Below are 14,936 nucleotides of genomic sequence, written 5' to 3'. Positions count from 1 at the left end.
CAGGCCCTTTACGGGATCAGCAACCACTGCCACAAGTTAATCTCATAATTTAATTTTCAAGAATGGGCGCATCAATTCTGGTTATGGAATGATAATTTCATTTGATTTCATCACAACTTTCGATTTGGGGTTTCATCGTTACCAAGTTTCCGGGGCCAAAAGGAAAAAGAAAAATACAGGCAAACTGAGGACACTGACGCGGGCGTCCATCGACCGAGCCAGACCCTCAAAAACCGCCTGCCCCGCTCATTTCGTCGAACACCTGTCGCGCGTCTCATCCTCGCCGACGCACTCCGTCCGATGCGCCGCTTCTGCCACATCCCTCGCCGCCGGCGAGTGGCCACAGCGCCCCACGACCACCAGCCACTGCCACCACCGGAGTGGATCGAGCCGTACCCGGACCTCGCGGACCCGAGCCCGTACGCCTCCGCCGCGGCGGCCTCGCCGCTCTGTTTCTGTGGGACGCCGGAGGAGACTCGTTCGCTTCGCTCCACGAGATGGCGCGTGCTCCGCGGCCGTCTCCGGTGCCCACCCTGCTCCGCCTCCTCTCCTCCAACCCCTCCCTCTCCGCCGCCGCCCACGCCGCGCTGCTCAAGTCCTCCTCCCTCTCCAGCGCTGTCCCGGTCGCGGCCACCGCCCTCCTCACGGCCTACGCGAACGCGGGGCTCCCTGGCGCCGCGTCCCGCCTGTTCGACGAAATGCCCGCGCGGGACGCCGTCACGTGGAACGCGCTCCTCGCCTGCCTCGTCCGCCACGCGCGCGCCGGGGCGGCGGCCGCCGCGGCCTTCCGCGGGATGGCCGCCTCCGGGCTCCCGCCCACGCCCGCCACGCTCTGCACCATGCTCAAGGCGTGCGCCGCGTCGCGTGCCGCCCGCCCCGGCCGTCAGCTCCACGCGCGGGGCGTCGTCTCGTGCCACGCCGACGCCGACGTCATCGTGGCCACCGCGCTCGTCGATCTCTACATGAGCTGTGGCCTCGTCGAGGACGCCATGAGGGTGTTTGTGCTCACGAGGTGCCCCAAGGATGCTGCCCTGCACAATGCTGTTCTTTCAGGTTGCGTGGAGAACGGATGGTTCAGCCACGCCTTCTCGATGCTGAGGCAGCGGACGGAGCTCAATGGGATCTTGCTGACCTCTGCTCTCACGGCCTGCGCAGCGACAGCAAACTTGGCTTACGGTATGCAGGTGCATTGCAAGGCTCTCCGTGGTGAGTTTGATTCTGACACCATTTTATGCAATGCGCTCATTGACATGTATGCAAAATGTGGGAGGGCAACGGCTGCACGTATAGTATTTGACCGTATGGCTACCAGAAATGTGGTCTCCTGGTCAAGTATGATTGACACTTATAGTCGCCATGGACATGGTGTTGATGCTTTGGATTTGTTTAAGCTAATGGAAAAAGCTGCACCAATGGTCTTGCCAAATGCTATCACATTTCTGGCGGTTCTGTCAGCCTGCGGACACTCTGGTCTGGTGGATGAAGCTCAGTCCATGCTACATTTGATGAAGAGCAAGTACGGGATTGATCCACAGCCAGAGCACTACGCATGTTTAATAGACATGCTCGGACGTACAGGCCGTATTGACGAGGCCTGGGATCTATATTGTAGTCTAACTGCAAGTCGAAATAAGTCTTCCAGTGCCATCTTCGTCGCTATGTTGAACACCTGCAGAGCAAACATGGATGCTGCAAGAGGAAAGACGGTGGCTGTGCGCATGCTGGAGGTTGATCCACGAAACCCTGGGATTCATGTGTTGATTTCGAATTTTCATGCTGCTATGAGACAATGGTCTGAATCAAATGAATCGCGGAGGATTATAGTGGACACGGGTCTCAGGAAAGAAGCGGCGAGCAGTCATGTCTGTTTTGGCTAAAAACTAATTGTGCGCATATCTTGAAAACATTTGCCACAGAGCGTGGCAAAGGTTGGGATACCATGGTAGCCAACCAAAGGGACCCTTTACCCTAAGTACACGCCACAACTGGTATACAAAGAATTTTAGTGCTGATTTTGATTTTGTCAGCATAGTGTACTTTTTTTTACAGGTAAAAAGATTGAAAATTGTGGTATATATAATATATATGCCTAATTAATACCAAATCATGCAGCTTCATCTAGCTTACTTGCGTTGGCATATCATTACTTTGGTTGATTGTACCCACTGTTTGCTGTAAAGGTCATTTTTACTTTATTTCTTTTGTGATTCTAACCTCCTAAGGCTAATCTTTTTTCTCCTGCTATATCAGCAGAAATGAACACTTTCTGATCTTTCATTTAAAAAAGAACTGTCGTTGTGCAGTTTGACATGATTATAGTGAGCCTGAATATTTGTTCTCTTATAACATTTCTATTTCATAAAAAGGATCAACTGAGGAAGTCATAAATAATGCATGAGAATGAATGTGTACACCTGATTCATCTCTTGGGAAACTATACTTTTGATACGTTTCATGGCTCCAAACAAAGTCTTGTATTGCTGGTTTTAACTATACCTAGCCCTCTTCTTGGATTATGGGTTCAGAAAAAACGCGGAATCGTCATGACCTTTATCAATTTACACGCCAATAATTCCTCAAAAAAAAATTACACGCCAATAGTTTTGTGTCATGAGTTGGAATGACCAGTGGTCTCTACTCTCTACCGTATAACAGAAGTATCCAACAAACAAACATAAATACTTTCTGAAGTTGGATGTGGTGAAATACGGAAGGCTCTTCACCTGCAGTTCGTCTGTGTATGTGGTAGTGCTACGGAAGCCGGAAGCGGATCAAGTATTCAAGTTCAGCGATGAGTGATATTCATCTTGGTAAATAACACCCTTCGACCAACAGGTACACAAAAGTGTTTCCTTGTTGTACCATGGGGAAGAAAAGACAATTGATCGATCCCACTCTGATGTCCGCCATCTATGAGAAGAACAGACGGCTCTGTGACCTACAACAGCGAGAATACGTCGAGGCTGTTCTAAGGACTGGCACGATTAGCTGATTACCATGGGACAATGCCGCAATCACCATTTGGCAAGGCATTTCCAGTACTGTCTTCCAAGGGCATGTCATTTTCGTCATAAGATCTGTAACTATTAATCAAGCATAGCATACTGAGAGGAGATTTTCACAGATCAGATAATAATTAACGATAATCCAGGAACAAATATGGTGGCAAATGGAAAAAAAAACAAGAATGGACCTGTGATCCACCATAAGAATCACAGAAAGGATATATCATCAAAAGCTCTCAATAGGTTTTCAGTTTCCACATGACCTTAGGTTTCTTACTCCTGTAGTATATGCATGTTCGAACCTCTAGCAACAGAGAACTGTTGTTGTTGGTTGATTTTTTTTTTCTTTCTGCACCGCCCAGAAACCATAGAAAATCACTTGGGGGTTCATCATTTAGTTCAGATGACAAGAGGCCAGTTTTCAAAGAAAACAAGAGCTAAATGACAGACTCGCTGCCATCTGAAATTGTTGCAGATTGTCCGGTTGAGGAAAATTACTGCATTTTTTTTTTCAAAAGAAGCGTATACATGATGCATTAGTAGGAAGCATTTTTTTTTACCAACACATTTAGCTTCTGTCTGTATAGTATATGCTTCTCTGCATATGCTTCTTACTAATGCATAAACGATAAACTTGTCACAATGCATTAAATGTTTAACGGATCAGATGGTGTTGAGAACAATGATAGGCACAAGCAAAATAAGAGGCTGACCTTGAGACCCAGCTAAGGGAATCACCAATAGTGTGTGGTGTGCCATGCAAAATTCTAGCAGCAAGGAGCTTAGATTCCCTCTATGCAAGTGTGAACGTGTGGCACTAACATATAAAACTTAAAAGAGAGAATTTCATTCTACTATCATGAAGCCTAGATTACGGTCTACGGGACAAGAGCCTATGAAGCCAGTTTCTTGGGCTTCACTGGCTCCTACAGTGTATGGACAGTGCCAGTATCAGAGCGGCCCTTGGCCCTGACAAATAAGCCCTAGATATGTTGTTGCTACATGTAGCAACTGCGTTAGTAGCGGGCAGAGTCACATAGCAAATCCCAAACCTCGCTGGCAGAAGCACAGCCTCTGTAGCAACATTCATTATTATCAGTTCGTCAAGGCGGCAACAAAACCACTCACAACTTATTACATCACAAACAAGCATTACTACATCCTAGGACAGCACACGGGTATCCCGGTCTTCAGTGGAGTTCCCTGAGGAAGTCGGTGTTGTCAACCAGAACCTACAATGTTAAGGATAAATGTCACATATAGGTGTAGCAATCATTCAATTTTATGATTCATTAGATTTGGGGGGCGAGTCACACCAAACAAACAAAATACTCATGAGATGACATGATATAGTGCAGATAAAGATATTGGAGCTATAGCTTTAGCTTCCCAGTGTACACCCATGAAACAGAATCCTGTTTTCACAATGGCTTGGCTTCACAGGTGCATAAAATTTAAGCTTTGAAACTATGGTAGTGCAAAGTTTATGCAAAGCATTAATCATTTCATTGTCACTGGCTCTAGATTTGAAGAAAGAAGGGTAGGCCTGGTGCAGTGGTGAGAGCTGTCTCACTGAGTCACCAGTTCGTGGGTTCGAAGCAGCCTCTCCGCAGATTTTGCGGGGGAAAGGCTTGCCTCGGGTTTTCCCTTCCCCAGACCCCACTCATGTGGGAGCCTCTGGCACTAGGTCTGCCCTTTTTTAGGTCTGCCCTTTTTTTGCTCTAGATTTGAAGAAAGCACTAGTCAATTTAACTTTTTATTTTACACGAAAATTTAACAGTTAACTGTATAGAAAAGATGGAAGCATACCACTTTCCAGCCATCTGGATCAACAAAAGAGGCAATCTTAGTGTTGATCCCAGGTAGCGGCCCTGGCTGCCGTAAAATCTTGCCACCTAGTTCTTTGGTCGCCAGATCAACCGCCTCAGCACTCTTGTACACATCATTGGTGCCAATGGCAACCTGCACTTACATAAGCCAAACAATTAAGAAATGCCAAAATGTAATTAGAAAAATGCTTCAAATAAAGATTTCGTTTTGTTTTGTTTTGAAGGGCAGGCCTGGTGCAGTGGTGAGAGCTGTCTCACTGAGTCACCAGGTCGTGGGTTCGAAACAGCCTCTCCGTAGATTTTGCGGGAAAAAGGCTTGTCTCGGTTTATCCCTTTCCCATACCCCACTCATGTGGGAGCCTCCGGCACTGGGTCTGCCCCTTTTTTATAAAGATTTCGTAAAGACCTGAGCATATGCATTGCCCTTGCTGTATTCTGTAACTCCATAGTTGTAAGTCAACTCCAGAACAGTTGTCTTGTCCTCATCAGCATAGCCCAACATCGCAATGGTATACTGTATAAGGGTGAAAACATTCAGTCCACTAAGCCAAAGAACACTACTTCTTGGGGGGGGGGGGGGGGGGGGGGGGGATTCAACACTATGAAACGTAACAACATTCTTTCAGTGCCAAATAACTGCAACTACCTTGTAATCAGGTACATCCTTCTTCCTTAGGAGCTTCAACCCTAGAGCCTGCATGGAAACAAACAAACCATACATCATCATGTATGAGAAAGAGACTGTTCCTCTAGAGATAAAAATAAGAAATACATCTCTAACTTTTGGAATAGCACAGCTTTACAAAAGGAAAGAAAATACCTTCTCATAAAACTTGATAGAACGCTCAAGGTCACCAACACGAAGCATGACCTGGCAAAGAGGCTCAGGTGTCTCAGCCCTCTGGATAAGCTCAAACATGTAGTCATCAGGGTCCTGTGCGAAGGCAATAACAGTGGATCCTCCCTTGACAGGACCAGGTTCACGGGTGATCTTGCCACCCTTGGATTTAATATTCTCAGCCAACTTGTACACCTGCATTTGCATCCACGATATCATATATAAACCATAATTCTGCAGCATCTACAATAGGCTATTGCAAATCGACAATACTTACATCCTCATTAGCGATTGCGAAATGCCCAAAGCCCGTTCCAATGTCATACTTGTCAACACCATAGTCTGTTGAATAAGAGTGAACTTGTTACCACATTAGAAGTTACAGAAAATGAAAATAAATTCCCGAGAAAAGAATTAGGTCAGTGATACGGCATGCTTTGCTGCGGAGGTAGTAGGGGGGCGAAGCTTGGGCGCGAGGACCTGAATCACGGCGTCGGGTTGGAGGCGCCGTGATCGAGCAGATTGTAGGGCAGAAGCCGGCAAAGGTAAGTGGCGCCTGGGCGCCCAGGGAAGAGATTACTCTTAATCCCAGGCTGCTTTATTCAATCGTAATTATGTAGTACTTATACAAGCAATCCTCAACCGACTAGACTCTGACTTCCACAAATAACAAACTGACTTAAATAAATAACAAACTAAAGATAATAGTCCTAGATTCTAGGACTTGCTAACCGACTTGGCTTGGTGATCACGACCCAGCCTTATCGTAGCAACTCCGGACTCTAGACACGGTTCCTGCGCTCGTACGTATTACCGATCATAACATCTCTCCCCTCCTTGGGAAACAGCTCGTCCTCGAGCTGGAACGAGGGGAAACGAGCACGGAACTCGTTCACCGGCTCCCATGTGGCGTCGTCTTCAGGTAAGGAGTCCCACTTGATCAACACGTGCCAGACGCCGCGGCGAAGCTGAGAACGCAGAGCACGTTCTGGACGATGAAGCAGACGACCATTATGGAGAGGAGGCAGCGCCGGTGTAGACATAGGAGGGGTGCCCTTGAAGGGCTTGAGAACGCCGATATGAAAAACGTCATGGATCCGGGCTCCCTCTGGCAGACGCAGGCGATAGGCGACCTCGCCCACGCGTTCTACAATCTGAAACGGGCCTGCATAGCGGGGGCTGAGCTTCCCACGCACACCCGTCAGAAGGGACTGAGCTGGTCGGTTCAGAAGGCGCAGGAGAACCCAATCGTCGACCTTGAACTGCAGAGCCCGGTGTCGGGCATCATAGTGCCTCTTGGCGTATTCCTGCGCCTGGAGTAGCCGGTCGCGAACTTCTGCGAGGAACGTGTCACGGTCTGTCAAAAGCCTGTCCACGGTGTCAGTCCGTGCTGTTCCAGTTGTGTATGGAAGAAGGGCCGGTGGGGCACGGCCATAAACCACTTCGAATGGAGTCGTTCGGAGTGCGGAGTGGTAACTTGTGTTGTAACAATATTCAGCCCACGGCAACCAGTCCAACCAAGTCCTCGGGCGATCACCAGTGAGACACCTCAAGTACATTGCAATGGTCCGATTGACGACCTCGGACTGCCCGTCGGTTTGAGGGTGGAAGGCAGTACTCATCCGCAACTTGACCCCGGCGAGCTTGAAGAGGTCGCGCCAGACGTGGCCTGTGAAAACCGGGTCACGGTCACTTACAATGGAGGCCGGAAACCCATGCAGCCGGACTATGCCGTCAAAGAACGCCCTTGCCACTGTTGCTGCTGTGTAGGGGTGACTTAAAGGGAGGAAGTGCGCCTGCTTCGAGAACCGGTCAACCACTGTCAAGATGACACTCTTCCCATGAACTCGGGGAAGGTCCTCCACAAAATCCATGGAGATGTCGGACCAGACCTGGGAGGGGACTTCCAAAGGTTGAAGGAGGCCGGCGGGGTGCAGATGCTCCGTTTTGTTGCGCTGGCAAGTGAAACAAGAACGGACAAATTCTTTGACAAGGCGACGGTCGTGGTCGACCACAAACTCCCGGCGTAGACGATGGAGGGTCTTTTCTGAGCCTTCATGACCCACGCCGTGGGCTAACTGGAGGACCTCGGGCAAGAGTGCAGACCCTGCTGGAATGAAGACACGGCCGCCCCGCTTGATCAGTCCATCAGTGACTTGCCAGGGCTCGCCGCGTGCAGCTACCACGGAGTCCCGGAGGGCGCGAAGCTCGTCGTTGACTTGAAGCTCATGACGAAGGTCCGTGAACAGCTGGAAAGTTGGCTCGGACACGGATTGAAGCTGCAGGTCAACATCAGTACGTCGTGATAATGCATCTGCGACCACATTGAGACTGCCTGGTCGATACTCCACCGCAAAATCATATCCGAACAACTTGCTCACCCATTGGTGTTGGGGCACAGTAGAGAGGCGTTGATCCAGGAGGAATTTGAGGGCATAATGATCTGTGCGCACAAGAAACTGTCGTCCCCATAAATATGGTCGCCAGTGCCGGACCGCTTGGACGAGACCAATAAGCTCCCGTTCGTAAGCTGCTAATTTGAGATGCCTAGCTGCAAAAGGACGGCTGAAAAATGCTAGGGCCCCGGCACCTTGATGAAGAACTGCACCAAAACCCGTCCCGGATGCATCGCAGTCGACGACGAAAGTCTTGTCGAAATCCGGCAGGTGAAGCACAGGCGCCGCCGAGAGCGCCTTCTTGAGGGCATCAAATGCTTCAGTGGCTGCTGGCGTCCAGAGGAACCCTTCTTTCTTGAGCAGCGTGGTCAGTGGAGCAGCCACTGTGCCGTAATTCTTGATAAAGCGGCGGTAGTAGCCTGCGAGGCCGAGGAACCCACGCATCCCGCGCACCGTGGCGGGCTGTGGCCAGCTGGTGATGGCCGCCACCTTATCCTGATCCATAGCGACCCCGGCCGCTGAAATGACGTGCCCCAGGTACTGTACTGAGGTAGTAGCAAAAGAGCACTTGGAACGCTTGAGCCGGAGTTGATGTTCGCGTAGCGCAGTGAGGACAGCATTGAGCTGTTGCAAATGTGCCGACCAAGACGGGCTATAAATCAAGATGTCGTCAAAAAATACGAGTACGAACTTACGCAAGAACGGCCGGAGCACGGTGTTCATGAGGCTTTGGAATGTCGCCGGCGCATTTGAGAGTCCGAACGGCATCACCAAAAATTCGAAATGACCTTCATGAGTGCGGAATGCTGTCTTTTCTATGTCCGCTGCGTGCATACGGACTTGATGATAGCCCGACCGCAGATCCAACTTTGTAAAGAATCGTGCCCCTTGTAATTCGTCAATGAGCTCCTCAACCACGGGAATAGGGAACTTGTCCTTGACGGTGACCTTGTTCAGAGCGCGGTAATCAACACAAAAGCGCCACGAGCCGTCGTGCTTCTTGACGAGGAGTACCGGAGCGGAAAACGCTGCTGTGCTTGGACGGATGACGCCCTGCTGCAGCATCGCGGCACATTGTGACTCCAGCTCGTCCTTCTGGAGCTGGGGATATCGATATGGTCGCACAGCCACCGGAGTCGTGTTTGGAAGAAGATGTATGCGGTGATCACAGGCACGAGCGGGAGGTAAGCCTTCAGGTGTGGCAAAAAGATCGTCAAAGGACAAGAGCAGCTTGTCCAATAGAGGGCTGTCAGTACTGGCCGTGACTTCCTGGAGTGCATTGAGGCGGCTTGTAGACTGCACGTCCCACCGAGTAGAACCAATGCCGCGCCAAAACACTCGCTTGCCTCCTCTGGTGAATGCCATACAAAGGTCGTCGAAGTCCCATAGAATCGGTCCCAGCGTGCGCAAGAAGTTGACACCGAGGACCATGTCCCACTTATCCATAGGAATTGTGTAGCAATCAACTGAGAATACCTCGTCGGCAATACGAATGCCCACGTCGTGGGCAAGACCGCGACACGCAACGCGGTCACCATTGGCCACGACGACGCCGGTACCCGGGCATGGTTCGAAGTGGATGCCCACGCGGCGAGCTATGTTCCCACTGATGAACGTGTGAGTCGATCCTGAATCCAGCAAGGCCAAACACTGGATGTCCCCAAGCTGAACAGACACCTGCATGGTGTCTTCAGTCCGGATCCCGGCGATAGCTGACAGGGAGATCGTGGGAGTTTCTTGTCCCGCAGGTTGTGCCTGGTCCTCTTCAGCAGCCGTCTCAGGTTCGTGGACAATATAATCAGCAACTTCCAAAAAAAAGAGACGCGCACACTTATGGCCCTGGACATACGGCTCATCACAATTGTAGCACAACCCGAGCTTGCGGCGTTCTGACATCTCCGCCGGGGTGAGGAACTTGAAGGCCCGCGCCGGAGGTTGTGAGGACGAGGCAGCCTGTGACGATGCACCACCGGGAGGAGGCAAGGCCGGCTGTCCCTGGCCCGTGCGGCGAGACGGTCTGTTCGACGTGGCTGGAAGAGCAAGTCGCGATGGCGCGTTGCGGCGCTCATAGGCCCGTGCCAGGCGCATGGCGCGGTGCAGATCCTGGGGCTCATGAAGCTCAACGTCGACGCGGATGTAGTCCGGGAGCCCCCCTGTGAACAGCTGTGCTTGTTGGACCGGATCCAAGCGGCCGGCATGTGCTAACCGCGCCTGGAACGCCGACATGTAGGAGTCGACGCTGTGGGTGAAGGGAAGGCGAGCGAGGTCCGCCAGGTGGTTGGTGGACAAGGCCGGCCCGAAGCGCTGATGACATAGAAGCCGGAACGCGTCCCAGGACGGGCGGCCAGTGTCGCGTTCCATGATGTAGTACCACTGTTGAGCATCGCCGGTCATGTGAAACGAAGCTAGCCAGACTTTGTCCGTCTCCCGGGTGAGCTGGCCGCGGAAGAACGCCTCACAGCGGTTCAGCCAACCAAGGGGGTCTTCTTTGCCGTCATAAGTAGGAAAAGTCAGCTTGTGGAATCTGGGAACTCCAGCGCTCTCCCCATGATCTTCATGAACAGGCTGTGGGCGGTGCGGTGGTGTATGTACCACAGTGGCTGGGGACATGACGGCGCCGTTCAGGATGGCCGACATGGACGGCAGTGGCGACGGCGAATGCGGGAACGGGATAGATTGGATCGGCAGGCCCGTCGCCGGTGGCTGCAATACAGCGACGCTGGAAGTCACAGTCGGCGCGCCGGATGCTGGAAGCGCCGACTCAGCCGATGAGAGTGACGGCGAAGGCAAAATCTCCGAGATCACCGGCCCGGGCGCCGGAATCCCGCCGTACCCCGGCATGCCAAGGAGTAGAGGCTGGGAGTATGGAAGGGGTGGTGTCGCCGATGGACCGGGGCGGCCTTCGACGGCCGTCAATCGCAGAGAGACCTCCCCCAGCTGACGCTGCATGCCTTGCATAGCGAGGGTCAGCGCGGCGAGGCTGTCCTCGATGGAGGGCTTGGGAGGGGCCGGCTGTGGTTGGAACGGCCCAGAGTTGGCCGCAGATGTGGATGGCACAAGCGGCCGGGTGGTGGCGGCGGAGGCGGCGGTGGTGGGAGGGATGGCCGGTGCTCCAGGACCAGACGTAGCCATGAACGCTGATACCAGATTGATACGGCGTGCTTTGCTGCGGAGGTAGTAGGGGGGCGAAGCTTGGGCGCGAGGACCTGAATCACGGCGTCGGGTTGGAGGCGCCGTGATCGAGCAGATTGTAGGGCAGAAGCCGGCAAAGGTAAGTGGCGCCTGGGCGCCCAGGGAAGAGATTACTCTTAATCCCAGGCTGCTTTATTCAATCGTAATTATGTAGTACTTATACAAGCAATCCTCAACCGACTAGACTCTGACTTCCACAAATAACAAACTGACTTAAATAAATAACAAACTAAAGATAATAGTCCTAGATTCTAGGACTTGCTAACCGACTTGGCTTGGTGATCACGACCCAGCCTTATCGTAGCAACTCCGGACTCTAGACACGGTTCCTGCGCTCGTACGTATTACCGATCATAACAGTCAGTTCATATGAAGAGAGAAAAATATCCATTGCTAACTTTCTTATAGGGTTCACAAATTGTGCAACTGCAAAAATTAGTAGCATAGTGAAACAAATAATTTTGGCAGGTCACTGAACATACTGTAAGTCAATTCAACTGCAAAGTTGGTATCCTCTGGTCCAAAGCCAAGGAAGGCGTTGGTGTACTTCTCCTCAGGAATATCCCTTTTCCTCAGCAGTTTCATCCCAAAGCATTCCGTGTAGTATCTACAAGAATCACAAGGTCACATAAAAAAGCATGATTCTAGCCGCAGATGTTGCAAATGTCAGCATACTTGATTGTGCGGTCCAGATCCCCAACACGGTAAACAGCGTGGAGCATCCTCTTGTTGTCCTGTTTATGCCAGTCAAGCACAGTCTCAGCTGGCACCTCAGCTGGCTTCGAGGCTTCACTACCAGTTGCCATCGCTGATGAAAGAGCTGCACATTTGATAAGAATAAGGGAGGAAAGATAATCTTAACTAGAACAAAGGATGAAAGCATCAGGTGTTCATATTGCTAAAAAAATCTTATTTTTTTCAGCACGGAACGTCTATTTAGTCAATGCTTTTCTCTGAAATGAAGGAATTTATGAGAAATATCACCCTCTCCTGTACACAAAAGGATCGGTGTTCAAATGACAGAACGCAAGGTGAATGAATCTCCTTTTTTCTTAACTGTCCACTTTTCATCCCAATCCCAAACTACATCTAAAATATTTTATACTGGAGAAGATAGCAGCAGCTCAACCAAATCATAGACACAGAGATGCAGGGCTCCCCCTTGGGGAGAACTTTGAGGATGCATTAGTCAACTATTAGATGGACACACAACCAAATGAACGAAGACGGAAACCTAGTAAGATAGGAACCCCAAAATCTAGATCGCGGCATGGCATGCCATGTAAAATCTTTACAGGGCTGCGCTAACCCTCCCGTTGTGTTTCATGTTTCAGCATTTGGGAGAAGGGGACACCCAAATCAAACTCCGTGGGGAAGTGAAAGACCTCAGTAGAGGATTCCTTCCTTTACAATCTGTTACCAGGGGGCGCCCGACCCCGAGTCCCGACCCCGACCCCAAAATCACGAATCGCGATCGGCCAAAGGCTAGCCAACAGACGAGCAGGCGGAGGAGCGGCGCAGCCATCCAGGCGAGTAGGCGACCAGGCGGGCGGCGGCCAGACGGCCATGGGCCACGTCTCACGACGGCCAGGCGGAGGCGGGCGGGGGTCGCCGGCCAGCGGCCAGGTCAGGCGGCCAGGCGGGCAGTGGCCGGGGCCAGAGCCAGGGGCTAGGGCGGCGGCGGAGTAGATGGATTTGGAGGTAGACGCTCACCTTGGCTTGGATTCGGACGGTCTGATTCGATTCGGTGAAGCAGCACGCGCAGGCACAGCGGTGATGATCTCTCAACCGATCGCTCCCTTCTTCTAGCTTTGGCTTTCCTCCGGTGGAGAGTGGAGAACGAAGGCGCCACGCCCACAAACAAACAGGCTATACAGTCCACAAGGACAGGACAGGAGTGCCAAGTGTGCCGCACGCGAGAAGGTCCCTCAGCCCTTTTTCATTTATTTTTTGTTTAGGAAAGAAAAGTTTTATAAAAAAATGATGTTTTGTTTTTTTATACACCTTCTGTTTCAGCTTATACTAGGTCGTTTCGGCTTATCTATGTACATAAATTTTATCACGACAGAGGGCCCGTTTTGATGGTGCAAAAATTATACTGTTTATGGCTGATTTTCTCTAACAAATACCTTCAGATTCATCTAGATTCCTTCAAATTTCTCCAAAGCAAACAAGGCCAGAGAGTGATATTTAAATAATATAAGTGAAGAAGCTGTTGTACTGAATTTATTAAAATATATACAAGATATCATTTTCTTAATTAAATAATTTGGATGCTATCTCTATCTATGTACTACTCCCTCTATCAAAAAAAAAAAAAGAGTTGGTTTAGAAATGAATCTGGACAAGTTGCAAACGGCCATTTTTTTTACGGATTGTCGTCGGGACACGCTAATTAATAATTATGCGTCACAATCACTTTCTCACCGACAAGTGAGTCCACACCTTCCCACGATCCATGGGCCCCGTTCGCTTCGCCGAAAAGAAAAACAAACCGAAATATTGTTCCAGCTGATTTGTTGTAAGAGAAAATACTATTTCAACTAAAAAAACAAGCTGAAAAGTACAAATTAAAAGAGAAGCGAACAGGGCCTTTAGGAAGTCATTTTTTTTTTCCGTTCCCCAAATCCTAGCAGCCATACACTATACACACATTCTCCTTCACGCTTTTTCACTTAATTAATTACAAGTTGCAATGCACATATACTCACCAAGTTAGTTATATTCTGTGAGAAAAAAAAAACATTGATCTTGCTACAAGTAAGTATAGATCAACGCAGAGAGAACTTTACCGATTGAGTCCATGGGAGACGGTGCAGGCGCAAGATTCCCGGACACCTTGCTTACTTGCTCCTGCCTAGGACCAACACCGTTGTTGGTCTGAGCAGCGACAACACCTAGAACAGGCAGGAGCAAAACGAGCATATATGCAGTCGAAACCCAACCAGACATCACACGAGGCATGAAACCGACTGAAACTAACTGGGTTTGTAACTGCAGTCTGCAAGACCTTGTATAGAACCACCTATCAAGGGCAAAGTGCATGACCATCATATAAAGGCATGGCCATGGGTTGCAGCTATGACTGCAGGCCACTGTGGCTGTGAGGTGTGTTTAGTAAACGCTTGTTGAGATATAGCGGCCGGAGCAGTGATGGTTCCGGCCGGACGCCGTAGGACGGTTGCAGATGTGTCTTGCACGTAGTTTCAAGGCAAACAAAGTGTGGTGTAGGCCTTTACAATGTGCTTAGACCATCTCCAATAGTTAAGTCTGACTTCTAGCTCTAAGATCATAGATGTTATCTTAGAGATAACACTAGTTCCTAATATCTCTGATGAACCATATTTTAGTTTGTCTATTCTTAGAGATATCACTAAACTAATATCTCTGATGAACCATATATATTTATGCTTTCCTTATTTGACAGCATGTCTATTTATTCTTTTTCTATTTAGCACTACATGCCGCTGCTACATGGAAGGGTATAAATGTTGTTTTAGCTGCCACTTGACACCGTTAGTGCATCAAATGGACGGCAATGCAATTTATAGAAGGAAATTTTAAGTTGGTGCTAGACAAGAAAGTTCAAAATTTTTTAGTGCTATATACGGAAGAGAGATTTGTTTCAGTGTCAATGTTCCCTTTTATAAGGCGCCGGCCGGAATGACACGATCTC

The 14,936-nt window shown here is 50.0% G+C and overlaps 2 protein-coding genes across 3 annotated transcripts; one reads left to right on the top strand and one right to left on the bottom strand.

The window, feature by feature from the left end:
- The first annotated feature begins 160 nt into the window (after nt 1–160).
- On the top strand, nt 161–2,123 carry LOC136471979 (pentatricopeptide repeat-containing protein At5g66500, mitochondrial-like). The gene has a single exon (XM_066469724.1). It carries the CDS (start codon nt 498–500, stop codon nt 1,875–1,877), a length of 1,380 nt encoding a protein of 459 aa, XP_066325821.1. The 5' UTR covers nt 161–497; the 3' UTR covers nt 1,878–2,123.
- Nucleotides 2,124–4,042: 1,919 nt separating this feature from the next.
- LOC136476364 (lactoylglutathione lyase-like) lies at nt 4,043–13,160 on the bottom strand. Of its 2 annotated transcripts, none has more exons than XM_066474181.1 (9): nt 12,974–13,160; nt 11,936–12,080; nt 11,743–11,867; nt 5,950–6,014; nt 5,655–5,867; nt 5,481–5,528; nt 5,241–5,348; nt 4,815–4,967; nt 4,043–4,237 (listed from the first exon to the last, which is right to left on the bottom strand). In XM_066474181.1, exons 2-9 carry the CDS (start codon nt 12,064–12,066, stop codon nt 4,196–4,198), a joined length of 885 nt encoding a protein of 294 aa, XP_066330278.1. In that variant the 5' UTR covers nt 12,067–12,080; nt 12,974–13,160; the 3' UTR covers nt 4,043–4,195. The 2 variants fall into 2 exon arrangements, with proteins under 2 accessions (XP_066330278.1, XP_066330277.1); XM_066474180.1 differs by having other exon boundaries at nt 11,936–12,068; nt 12,974–13,104.
- Nucleotides 13,161–14,936: the final 1,776 nt, after the last annotated feature.

This window comes from Miscanthus floridulus, chromosome 8 (assembly GCF_019320115.1).
Source record: "Miscanthus floridulus cultivar M001 chromosome 8, ASM1932011v1, whole genome shotgun sequence".
NCBI lineage: Eukaryota > Viridiplantae > Streptophyta > Magnoliopsida > Poales > Poaceae > Miscanthus > Miscanthus floridulus.
This window is presented reverse-complemented; position numbering and strand designations above follow the sequence as displayed.

Bases quoted from the DNA above. Each gene is read 5' to 3' on its own strand.
- LOC136471979 (XM_066469724.1), top strand. From the start codon at position 498: ATGGCGCGTGCTCCGCGGCCGTCTCCGGTGCCCACCCTGCTCCGCCTC.
- LOC136476364 (XM_066474181.1), bottom strand. From the start codon at position 12,066: ATGGCAACTGGTAGTGAAGCCTCGAAGCCAGCTGAGGTGCCAGCTGAG. The intron at 4,968-5,240 runs GTCTTTACGAAA...ATGTAAGTGCAG, and splicing joins AGGGCAATGCATATGCTCAG to GTTGCCATTGGCACCAATGA. The intron at 4,238-4,814 runs GTATGCTTCCAT...TTAACATTGTAG, and splicing joins ATCCAGATGGCTGGAAAGTG to GTTCTGGTTGACAACACCGA.